Source organism: Pavona decussata, unplaced genomic scaffold, assembly GCF_977016875.1.
Source record: "Pavona decussata unplaced genomic scaffold, jaPavDecu1.1 SCAFFOLD_51, whole genome shotgun sequence".
Lineage (NCBI taxonomy): Eukaryota > Metazoa > Cnidaria > Anthozoa > Scleractinia > Agariciidae > Pavona > Pavona decussata.
In genome coordinates this window covers 4,081,799-4,095,000 of record NW_028145473.1, presented here as the reverse complement: position 1 = coordinate 4,095,000, position 13,202 = coordinate 4,081,799, and the positions used below count along the sequence as shown (strand labels likewise).

The 13,202-nt window shown below is 38.0% G+C and overlaps 1 protein-coding gene across 9 annotated transcripts in view; it reads right to left on the bottom strand.

The window, feature by feature from the left end:
* The window catches only part of LOC146481156 (atrial natriuretic peptide receptor 1-like), an 82,302-nt gene that overhangs the window by 48,549 nt on the left and 20,551 nt on the right, over positions 1-13,202 (bottom strand). For all 9 annotated transcript variants that reach the window (XM_085108798.1, XM_085108802.1, XM_085108803.1 and 6 more), the window contains one exon: positions 6,159-6,448. In XM_085108798.1, coding sequence (XP_084964924.1) covers positions 6,159-6,448 — 290 coding nt within the window. The remainder of the gene's footprint in view (positions 1-6,158; positions 6,449-13,202) is intronic.

The window sequence follows — 13,202 nt, the reverse complement described above, 5'->3', positions numbered from 1 at the left end:
GAACTCATGTTAATTTTACTTTCTCTTGGCTCAAATTGACCCGAATAACTCAAACTTTATTTCAAAAACATCTGTCGGTAAACTTCAATATGTTAGTACATTGCGGATTGATGACACAAAATCTTTAATCTTTTGTTAATAATGTGATTGTCAACAAATCGACGGCAGTTTTCTATGGTCTATACTCTTATAGACCATAAAATGACGTCAAAAAATGTTCAAAACTCAAGTGCGGCTCGTGGTTTCACTGCCAAGTTTTGGACATTTTATGGCACCATTTTATGGTCTAAAAGAGTTTTTACGACAACTGTTTCTAATCTCGAAATCTGATTGGCTAATTTTCCATTGTCGATAAGAGTCTAGACAACGCTACTCGCGTCAATCAGCGCGCAGAAATTTTGACAGTCATTGTAAAAATTTTCTTTGACGTTGATATTGTGGTAAAAAACAAATTGAATGTGGTTTAGCATTGTCTGTACCCTTATCGAAAACGATATTTGTCATTGCAGTGGTCAAAATTTGTTGTGGACTCACTCGGCCAAAACATTTTGACCACTGTGATAATGAATATCATTGTCGATAAGAGTACAGACAACGCCAAACCACATTCGATTTGTGAAATAGACCATAGAAAACTGTCATCAATTTGTTTTTTACAATAACGTGGAAAAAGTACGAGTTGAATTGGCTATTTTTTTTCATTGAGAAAGCGCGCGCGTTACATCTGGCGTCATTTTATTGTCTGTACTCTTATAGACGATAGCTACGAGCCAATCAGCGCGCGGGAATTTCGACAGTTATTGTAAAATAATGTATGGAGATGTCCTTCACTAGATCTTACATTTTGCTTTGCCCTTAACCTACCTTCTTAAAATTTTGTCTAAAATTCAGTTTCATGAAAAGCCTCTAATAAAACAAATGTATTGTACCATACATGTTTTACAAGCTGTTGTCTGTGAAAACCGGGCAGGCATCACGGATGGGGGTTGGCCAATTTCCTTTATTTTTTAGCTGTTTTCTACTTTCGGTCAGTGATGTGGAAAGGCAACATTTTTATACTCAAACACCTTATAGTTTTCGAGATCAGACCACCCCCCCCCCCCCCCAAAAAAAAAAAAAAAAATTGGTCGTTACGGACGAGAAATCAGGTAAAATTCAAATGCTTAACTTCGGTAACACGTTGACAAATTACTCGCTTCTCAAATTCTACCAACTTTGAGAATTTCTTATTAATTTGGATAGTTTTTCTCTGATTCTAAGTCATCTCAAACTTTCTCGATATGTTTATTACCTTAAGAGAGGAAAAATGATTTGCTCGTAATAAAATTTAAAAGATAATCATGTGTGTTTATTACCTTTTTGTAAGATCGTTTTCTCAAAAAGGCGGCGGTTTATGGTGAAAGAAAATAGTTCTAAGAAATCATTATCTTCCCCTTAACATGAACAACGAAACTGAAGTTTGGAACCTACAAAATCAGAAGAGCTTTCAACCTTGATTTCAGGTGCATTTTATCCGTAATATTGGACAAAATAACATGTCACGCACATTGCCATGCACACTTTAGCTACAAATTCTACAAGTTTGGATATAAACACCTATGACTGTTTATTTCCTCGGATTTTCCATCGCGTCACTTTCTAAAATCTTGCTAAACTTCTGAATAAAACACTGGTTCAACTAATTTTTATTTAAAAGGCATGACCTTTCAATTTCAGCGGTTCAGATTTCATATGATTTCATTTCATTTGCTTAAGTATGCAGGTAGATTTCATTAAAACGTTTTCCAGTCACAAACTCACAATTCTGATCAAAAGAACCACCAGTACTAAAGAAGTAAACCATTCAAGTACGTACAGCATTTGTAGAGAACCTCTACTGAACTTACAGCATATCTATATGGGGATTGCCTCGTCAACAAGGCCTCGTCTCAGTTCTTTGTTGTCTTAAAAACATAGATGTTTTCATGATTTAATACTGAGATTGTGCATACCACAATGTGAACAAAGTGATCTCACTTTGAATAGGCCTGTAGAGCTCTTACAAATGCTTAGAAAAAACGTCATGTCTCAAAGTACACCCGAGTGCCCATAACCTTGAATGACTATGTACTAAACAAGAGTGAAAATGCTTCAAAACATTACACTGAATTCTTCATTACGTCATTGTTTTTCAACGTTTCTGGAGACTTAAATAGGCGAATTCGACATTAAAGACAAGAGTGGGGAGGGAGTACGGATGGGGGGGGGGGGGAGGGGGGCTAAATTTACCGCTTTCCGTCCACCGTCAGGAGCCCAGCCACCGTACAATATGTCAGACTGGCACTAAAACAACGCTATTAAATATGACCTAAGAACATAAAAGTTACTGTGACAAAGTAATTTTTCTTCAGCTAAAAATAGGATTTTTCCTTTCTCTTTAAAAATGGGTTGTCAAAACTTGGTTGCCATGGTGACATCAATGTCACGGAACACTAACCAACCACAGCTAATTGTTTTCAGTTAAAGTTTTAAAAAAAATTTCCTAGTCTCAAAGGCACTTGCACAAATAATAGAGATTTAATTAGCATGGCGTATACGTGAAACGCGAACGGCAAAAATGACCATGTGACCACGATTTTCCCGCCATTTTTTGCCGGTTGCTGTTTCTACGTGAAAACAGGCTATTTATCGTTTGCCGTCTACGTGAGAACTATGTAAGTACTTCTTCCTATATTTCTTTCTATATTGTTGAAAACAAGTAGCCCAATAATTTTTCTAGGAAATAGATACTAGGGTAAATTAAGTTTCATGTTTGTCATTCACAACTCACTCCTTACCCACGGGCGGATCGAGGATAGGGGGGGGGGGGGGAGGGGGGTCCAAACTTTGATTCAGACATACTATTGAAACTTTTCTGCGATATGTTACTTATCCCCTACACCACCGAGTCCCCCCCCCCCCCCGTCAGCATATTTTACACACTCCATAAGATTTCCCGGTAGTGACAAATTTAGTGTGTGCTGTTTCCAAAAGTATTGCCTTTCCTTTAACTCAGAAAGAAGTGTGGATGGTCTAGGTAAGTCGTGTGCCAAAATTGTAGCTTCCCGCTAGCCTGCAGAACAGGCATTATCATTTTTTTCTTTTTTGCCTTTTTCAGGCGAGCCGAGGCAAGCACGGAGCGCAAGTCACGTGCGATGAGAGAGCCCCTCCTGTTGCGCATCACTCACGCTTCGCGCTCACCTTGTGCCTGCCTCTGCTCACCTGAAAGAAACGAAAAAAAAATACGCCTGTTCTGCAGGCTACTTTTCCGCTAAATTACGTAGACTGTCATGCTTCACCACAGCAGATGGAATCAGTTGAAAGAAAGCAGAGAAGAGCACTGTTAACGCCAGTCTGGGCAACACTGCTTTGCGAGCAGAGACGAGCAGACCACCAGAGGGTACCCCCCCCCCCCCAAATTACATTTCTGATAGAATTTAGTTTAATGGCAAAACAATTTTTTTTTTTAATCAACTAATTGAGTAGTGATATATGCTATCCTGTTGATGCAAGAATTTTAGTGTCAAACAAGTAGTAAAAATAAAAACCACGGGTCTTATAGGGGGGGTCCGGACCCCCTGGACCCTCCCCCTGGATCCGCCACTGTTACCGCACTTTTCTTCATGAACTGACCATAGTGAGTCACAAAGCAGCTCCATTAGAAGTAGTCAAAAGGTTCATGCTATTTTATGTGAAACGTGAAACGGCACAGGTATTTTTTGTGCGGTTTATGACTCCCCAGGAAAAGCAAATGTCAGCTAGGGATAATGGAATCCAAAAAACGGGGGTAACCACGCGTTCTTCTTGGATCATTTAGCTCCAATTTGAAAAAGAGAAAAAATGCCATGCACTGATATGTAATATAAATCTCTTTAGAATTAATGCTACTGAATTATCTCTGAAAACTCTGCTGTTACCCCCATTTTCTTTATAAATACCAAATGAATAAACCTTGCTACTGAGATCTACTTTTACCGCATGGTCATAAACTGCAAAAATCACTACATATTGTAGGTGGTACCGTCATCAATAGCCCGCTCCCTTAGAAACACAGGGTCCCAGCCTGAACCCCACCCACCCACCCCCTTCCTTACACGACAAGGATTGTGCGGTAACATTTCACAGAAATCAGGCATAGTTTTAAGTATTTGTACACGAAACTCCATCAGTCGAAATGTTTTCCTTCTATTTCTTTAGCTACTTTTACAGAAATCAGTAACATGATTTCTATATGTAATAACCTGGAATAAAACTTACCCAAACAAACACTTCAAATGAAAAGACTTGGGCCAGATCAGTAAGAATCAAAGGATATTTACCTAAAAAATTTCATTTCCTTTCCTAAGTACTAATTGATCGATGTGTTAAGGCTTAACAAATATCGCACAAATCGTCATATTTTGCAAGGTTATCAACTTGCTCTCTCATTGGAATCGTTAATGGAGGAAAGAAAAAGTTAACTGAAGACTGGCCACTCAAACTTTTCTCATGCTGGAAAAGTAAGAATTTTTTTTCTTAACCGCTCTAACTAGAAATGGTCCGTTCACAAGCAAATAAATTGCTTCGTGACCGTTTGATGATCTCACGTTCTTCCACTTTTAATATACCAAGCGAGGCAAGATGGCTGTGTAAATCATGATCGTAAGATTTCACTGGGACGATCGAGGGATTATTTTGTCCCGGAACTGGACCACAGGGTGAAACGAGCAGCTCATTCTAGCCATGGAGACTGTGAACTTCTATTTTCTCTTGGTGCGGTGAAAGTGTGCAATTTGTAAATATTGACAATTACATTTCCCCACAGTTTTTAACGATGAGTGAATTTTGACGAGAAAAATGTTTGTCGAATTTTTTTCCGGAATTTGTAGATTACGAAAGGCAAATTTCAAACTATAAGGTGTTTGAACTTAAAAATATTGCCTTTCCACATCGCTGACCAAACGTAGAAAACAGCTAAAAATGAAGGAAATTGGCCAACCCCCATCCGTGACGTCTGCCCGGTTTTCCCAGCCAACGGCTCTTAATTATAGTGACTCTCGATTGTGACAGATTGACAAAGGCATGATATCATTTAAGGACGGTGCTTACTTTTGCTACTGTGTATACGTTCTGCGTATCTCGAGATACTCAGGTTTCCTATGGGTGGTGCCCACTAATGCAGGGATATTTTAGTGTGCTTTAAAACTATGCACAGAAAGCAGAACTGATCAAGTGCTCTTGGTATCCAAAAAGAAAATTCGGGGTAACCAGTCATTTTTCATGCAAAGATAATAGAGCTTCAATTTGGAAAAGAATGCCATACGTTGATTTGTATATTACTGTTTTTTGTTGTTGTTGTTTTTTTTTAGAATAGTTGCTGCGTCATTATCTCTAAAAAATGAGTGGTTACCCCCGATTTTCTTTTTCGATTTCAATAGCCCTTGCTAAGATCTGCTTTCCCTCCATAATCATAAACCACACAAAAATACTTACCTATTAGTAGGCACCATTCTTAAATTGAAGGGGCTCCAGATCAGATCCACTGGAGTTTTTGCATGTGATCTTGAATTCCTTGAGGAAACATTGCTCCATCTTTTTATCTGCTGCTTTGCACTTCATTTGCAGTAAAAAAAAAAACTTTGATTATGGGCCAGATTTCAGTTGTTATCACAAAACAAAGTGCAAAGCAGTAGATAAAACATTGGAGCAATGTTTCCTGAAGGAATTCAATGCAAAATGCAAAACTCCGGTGGATCTGAGCTAAAACAACAAAAAGCAATCTGAAATGCACTATATGTGCGTTTTGAACCAACCCCTTCAATTATTGACAGCACTTTTGAAGTTCAACATCAATCCCACTAGCTCAAACCCATGCTAACATAAACTGTTTTTGTTTGCCTGCTTGGAAGTTAGAGTTAGCAGGCTTCTACAGTAAGACAATCCTGTAGCATGCAAACAAGCATTGTTACTCTCCCCGCGCCCTTCTCTATTATTTTTTTATGTACTAGATGTACTGTACTTGATGAACAACTGTGAAATTCAAAAAAAAATAATGAATTTCAAATGTGCCAAAAGGTACATTGTATTTGCAAATTCCATTTGACCTTAATTGATATCATAAAAAAACATGTGCATGTTTGGCATTTAAATAAAGCACTTACATCTCCAGTTTCCTCCTGAGTTAAGTTCAATTCAGGTAACCTGTTGTAAACAGCAGTTTTAAAATCTTCATATTCCTGTGAATCTGGAATGTACTGACTGACATCAAGTAGTCCTTCAAAGGCTTTGCAAGCTTCCACATCCCTTCCATCTTGGGCAGAAGGAGTCGCTTGACATGCAGCTTGAAGAGTCTCTATGGAAAGTGCCACGTACTCTCCATTCAACAGCCCAAGATCATTGAAAACAAGCATGAGTGTTCTCAAAGCACCTCCATAGCAGAGTAGCAAAAACACTATCCAACAAGAGAAAAAAATGAAGCTGTTCTTACTTCTTAAGTACCAGTATTGACATACACCTGATACAAGAAACTTGTTTTGATTACCTGGAATATGGCCTACTAGGCATGAAAAACACAGGCTCTAAAATAGAATGCAAGTAGTTGTTATAATTATTGAAGGGCTGCAAACATAACCGACCCAAATGACTTTTCAGATCGCTTATTGTTGTTTTAGCTCAGATTCACTGGAATTTTTGCATGTGGCCAAAATCATGTCCATAATCACAGGTTTTAATTGCAAACGAAGTGCAAAACCGTGGATGATCGAAACATTGGAGCAACATTTCTGGAAGGAAAAAAATAAATTAAAAACTCTTGAAAGCCAACAAAATGTTTAATGTTTTGTCATTCCAAAATACATCATAATACTATGTCCACAGAAAGGATGTTTATGGTGAGGTGCAAGATATTTATATTTCTTCTCTCAGAGAATGGATCTTTTCTTGTCCTATGTCAGCATGGAGAGTTAAACAAATTGCTGGTTATCACTGACATGCCTTAGCAAAAAATAAAGTGTCTCCAATTTTTATGTTACAAACTAGCACAGACTGTAAACATGATAGAAATGGATACAATGAGTCTGTCAATGCTAATAAAGAGCACTGCACTATTGACTTTCTCAATGAATTGTGGATTTCTGAGAATTGCAAAGGATTCTAGAAGAAATTCCACACCTTTACAGCCAAACTGAAGAAGTACTGTTGAGGACACAACTTCTGTGATCAGGATAAAAGTAGGAAATATATGGCATCCAGAAGGCCAAATTAAGTTTTGATTTTAGTTTTTTTGGGGTGCAATATGCATGTCCAGTGCCCCAACCAACTGAGCTAACCAGACAGCCCAGTCAATAGTTTTTCCCTTAGTCCTATGCTGGTGTCCGCCACTCCAAGATTTTGCGGCTTATTTCTCACATCATGCACTCCACCCCCTTAAGGTGGCTGGTGCAAGTTTCCATTCCTTTGCTGCACTTATACTCAAAGAGGTTCAGCCACCTTGAATTTTCAAAAAAATTAAGATGGTTCTGAACCCCTCTGATAGATATTTTTAACTTTACCAAAAAAGAATGTATTGAAACATCCTGATTACAGTTCTATAATAGAAAAATGGGGTCAACAGACAAGCTCGTTTTTGAGTGACAATCACTAAATGACAAAATTAGAGGTGTTTTCAACAGGCTATACTGTCACTTTGGTAACCCATTATGTTGAGAAAACAATCATAACTTGTTCATCGGTATCAAAGCATTTGTTTGGTATCATTGGGGCCATTTATACGGGAGAAAATAAGATGCGAGCTGATTGTATAAACGGCACAAAATAAGCATTCATGTCTTATTTAAGATGCGACTGAAATAAGACGCGTCTTACTCTGGAACAGGAGCTTGAGCTGTTCTTGTCTTGGTCGCGTCTTAAATAAGACGTGAACTTCCTCGTATAAATGGTGCACGCGTCTTAAATAAGACGTGAACTACAAATGAGTATGCATAAGAGCAAGTGACGCGTGTCGTGACGCATCACTCGCTCTCAGCTCTCTCAGCTTTGCAAAACGGCTTCGCAGTGTTCACAGTCCGCTTTGCAGTGTTCAAAAACACCAGCAACACCAGCAGCAAAAAGAAATACGTGGACTACCACGGAAGAGAAGGAGTTTCTGCTTATTTGCAACGAGAGGGCAATTGCAGGCGCCGGTGTAAGTTACTTCTGTTGTCACTCTGTTTATCCTTTCGCAATTGGTACAGATGAAAAGTTGTTGCAGATCATTGCTAATTAGCATGGTTGCTAATGGTAACGTCGCATGTAATCGAGGCTGTATCAAAAATAAGACGCGGGTCGTTTATACGTGATTTTCGCATCTTACGCAGGACACGATCGTATAAACGGTACAGTTCGCGTCTTATTTAAGACGCTTCTTATTTTCTCCCGTATAAATGGCCCTATTATTGTTGTATCAACTGATAAAGAGTGGTAGTATTGATCTGCCCAAGTATAAGTGCTGGAAAGTAATGGCAACCAGTGCCAGCCACCTTAAAGAAAAACAACATCTGCTTGTGGTCTAACTCAGCTTTGTGGAATGCACAAACTGTCTATATAACTGAAACACACACTGATGTCATTGTCTACTAAATTTTACATAATTTGAACACACATGTTTAATATCTTGGTTTTTAACCTGACTAAAAATTACTTACAGGGATACCTATATGAGGAATCTGGTTGCAATTTTCTGCTGGTGGTACAAGGTGTCTAGTGTAGCAGCCAAAATTTTGTGCTAAATACATGCATGTCCACCTTTTTGGCCAATTTTCTTTAGGGGCCTGGGGACCGTTCCTTGAATATCACAGTAACTTACCAGGCTTGGTAAGTGTCTTTGATGACAAATCTTTCTTAACAGAAGTCAATTTTTGTGAGCTTTGAATACTAAATTTTAAAATCTTATAATTGTATGAAAACACTGGCCAAGTACCATGTCTGTAATCACTGTGTAATAGCAGCAAAAAAAACATGTAAAAATATACTTAACGGGCAGTGTAATTTACTGTGACTTTCGAGAAATAGACCAGGTATCTTTCAACCTTTTTGTTGTTTGATAGATGATTGACAATCATTTGAAATAGAATCTTCTGCTACTGTTGCTGAAACAAATTTTATCACTTCTAAATTTTAGTGCAACTTATTTTGAAAGGTCATAAAGTTAACATATACAATAAGATAATGCAAATAATAGTAATAATCCCTTATTTTATTAATTACATATACCTATTTTCATTCTAGGATCATTAGCATGCCATTCCAGCCATTCTACTCCTTTGACACAGAATGAACAAGTTTTCATTTGTCTTTCGGAATGATCATTTTCAAATCTTTTATATTTCAGTCATTTTACTCACTCATATTTGTCTATTCATATACAGCGTATACATGTATTCTCATTCCAGGAGAGACCAAAAAAGCGTGTCCAGTTTTCAGCACAATAAACAGCGATACTTATCTGAGAAGAAATATCCATTCAACAGACTCAACGATAATGAGTTTGAAAAATCGAGAAAAGTTCTAGCTGCAAAGCACAAGTTACTAGTTCACGAGCACGACAAAAGAAACAAGCTGCAAGCCGCTCAGGCGATTGACGAAAACAAAGAAGATGCCCTTTTTGAGGCAGGAGAATTCGGCGACTCCAATCCAGTTACATTTCAAAGAACTGTGTGGTGGTTTTTATCCCTACACTTGGGTTTCCGAGCCAGAGATGAGAGCGATGAGGACGATTGCCTTAATGCCGCTCTTTTTTAAGTTGAATGTGATTTTCACAGCAACCTTTTCTTGATCTGTACTTTGTGATGCGCTAGTAAATTTTCTGGGATCGACAAAACCACTTTGTGAGTTTCAAAAACAAACTGCAGCTGTTAAGATTTTCGTCAAATTCCACTACAAATCGTTCTTGAAGTCTTTTCCATAATCAACCTGATTACATGTAACCGTTCAGTAAATTTGCTTTCAAACTTGTGCTTTCTGGGTTGTTCGCGTCATGAAAAACACGTCACGACGGAAACCCTTTGAATTCAAGTGACCGGAAGTACGTTTTTCTAAATAAACAAGTTTGTTCCGAGTGCCATATAATAAACTACTTACTAACCTAGCTTGCTCGAGCCATACTGGAGAATCTTGGCCCTTGGTCGTTTTTGTACGGACATCACTGCGCTAGGTCCGTACTGCCACAACCTTGGACCAAGATTCCCACGTACGGCCCTCGCGCTCGGTTAGTAAGAGGTTAATATTACATGGCAAGCAATTTTGGGGTAGCTTGAGTAGACTGCATTACATGTACTCCTTTCCAAGTTAAGTGACCTATTCTTCTATTGTAATTTTTGAAATAATACATGATCTACATGCTACAATCTTGGGTCGAGTTCAATTGACCGTATTCCAGAAAAAGAATTAGTGGAATATATTAAGTAAATTTAGGAAGACATTTTCTCCAAATGATTGCTGACACATGATAATTTAAGAACCATTTTGTATTCCAGCAACTCCAAAAACCTCCCATGATATGAGGGATTTCTAGTTATCATTGTATGTGTTCCTATTCTGGAATAGGTTCAATCGAATGCACCCTTGGACAAAACCAGTTGAGAAAAATGCAAATTTTGTGTGTAAATCTCCATCTCCTTTGAAGAAAACACTGACAGTAGACTTCTTAACCTTCACTACCCATCCCCACACTCAATGTTGCATTGAAAATCAGACAATTAACCAGCCTTCTTTTCAAGAAGCAGAAAAACACCAATAAGGGAGAGGGGGCTGAATTGTTGATGTATAATGCTAAAATTTGTAAGTTAACGTTTCTCAACAGTTTTGTCTAATTGTAGCCAACAATCAGTGAATGTTTCAGAAAACTTTTACCCCCACCCCCTTGTTCCATTAAGAAAAAACAAATATACCTCAAAACTCAGCTGTAACAGAGCTCAAAATATCACCCATTTTAACTACATAAAAACTTGGTCTTCCATGTGCAGAAGTATTATTATCAGTGCTAACTATGTTAAAAATGACAATTTTGCATAATATTGAGATGCTAAACACAACCCATGCATTAGTGTCATTTCAGCAAGATTGGTTTCCCATCCTTACCAACACTTGCTGGAGGTTGATGGGTGCCTAGATCTTTCATGCGGTCATGTTCTCCTCTCTTGCTAATGTCAATGGCACCTTAACTCTTCAGTACTTAATTAGTATTTAAATGGAGAGTATTTAGACCAGGCATGCGTTTCTCAAAACTGCCCGAAAAGTGCGCTTTTCGGGTGTTTTTCCCGGGTCCCGAGAAGTGTTTCTCAGAGCACCCGAAAGTGTCCCGAATTTTCTCCCGACATTTTAGGGAATCTTTTCATGTTAGAGCTGGAAAGATTATTTTAGAACACGGTTTTTTTTATAGTACAATTTTAATTTTTTCCAGTGGAAAACTGTAACCGTATTTGTAAAATAAATTTACGTGTAAATGCTGTTCCTAAAAACAGATTTCAGGGCAGATACTACTGAGCTAACTGGTTCACAACGTGAAGACTGTTTGGTTTCTATCTTAATCTTGACCTTTCAAATTCACCGTTGTTGCAGTTCGTCAATGTTTCCATATATCTGTCAAACCGTCAAGACTTGTCAAAGTTTCCATGATACTATTGGCTACTCGTTTGAATGAACTGAAAACGTTGCTCGCAAATCCCCCAAAAATAAAAACAAGTCAAGGGATGTTTTGGTTTTGAGCAAGTTTTAGTGTCCTCGGACACCGCATTACCATGAACTCGAAATTTTGAGGTGGAGGCTGATAATTATATAAGAAATAAGTTGTACTGCAAGAAAATGGCTTATCACATTTTCAGCTTAGCGTTGCCCGATGAAAGTTTTCCTGAATCAGGCAAGGTGGGTATCTTTCATGTTTTTTTTAGGTTTTGTTTTTGATTTTCTTTTACGAAGTTGCTGTACAACCTGTTTGGCGAATACTTTTTCTACATTACCTGAGGATGAAATGATAAATTAAGAGATACCTAAGTCTAGATATAAGTCACTGAGGATAAATTTCAGTAGCCTGTGTCTTTTAAGCTAGCGCTTACTTACCATGCACCATGGATGCATGCAAAAACGGGGAGTGGTAATAACTGTTTGAATGAGGCCTTCGGTTGCGGTTCGTGATTAAAACGATCAAAATGTTCTAAGTCAACACAAAACTTAGGCCAACGTTGTCCACTGTATGAAGACTTATATCCTTAGTGAAAGCTTTCTATTTTACAATAAAATAAGCTTAAGTTGAGCTTTAATAATTCTTAAAGCACGAAATCAAGTGCCATGAATCAGTTACAGTTTTCGCAATCTCGGCGAGTAAATAGGCCAATTTCAGTTTAAAAACATTTGACTACATTTGTAGGTTTGAAGTTGAGCTTCTTCTCAACCGTTTTACGTTAAAAGAGACAGAATTAATTGTCCGTTATACACTTAAAATATAAAATTTAACCACACTATCAAACTCGGCAATATGCGAACCACTGAGGAAACTATCAAACTGTCTTTATTTGGTCCATAATCTCTCAAAAATCAAGTTTTTTAAGTACGAAATTCACTTCTTTTGCCTTGTCGGTCGTCATTCTTTGAAAGTTCAACTGAAAATACCTGATTTGTAAGAGTCACCTTCGTAAATTTACTGGAATCAACAAAATCCCCTAAATTCATCTATACGAAGTTCTCGCGCGCACTAACGCATGTAAACCTGTGAGATTTTCAGAAATTTTCTCTTGGCTTTTAAACATTTTTAGCTTGAGTCTAGCCCAGTATCTGTCAATTAACTCAAACTCTCGTTTTGGATAACTTTTTCCTTGATAATAGTAACGCAATACAACCATTTAACTGAAAAAAGCATTCCCGAAAACGCATTTCGGGAGCTTTCTAGCACCCGAAAATTATCGAGGAAAATTACATGACTTTTCTTGGGCCCAAAAATTTCGTGCGCTTTGAGAAACACCAGAAAGCGTTTCCAGGAGCTTTACGGGGAGCTTTTCGGGCCCGAGAAGTTCTCGGGAGTTTTGAGAAACGCACGCCAGGCCCCAGTTGTTCAAAGAGCGGATAACTTTATCCAGTCCGCCCTTTGAACAACTGGAGCAAGAATGGTAATAACGTACAGTTTAGCTTTGGTTATTTTCAACAGTGAGGCATGGAAAATGAGTACATAAGTTTCC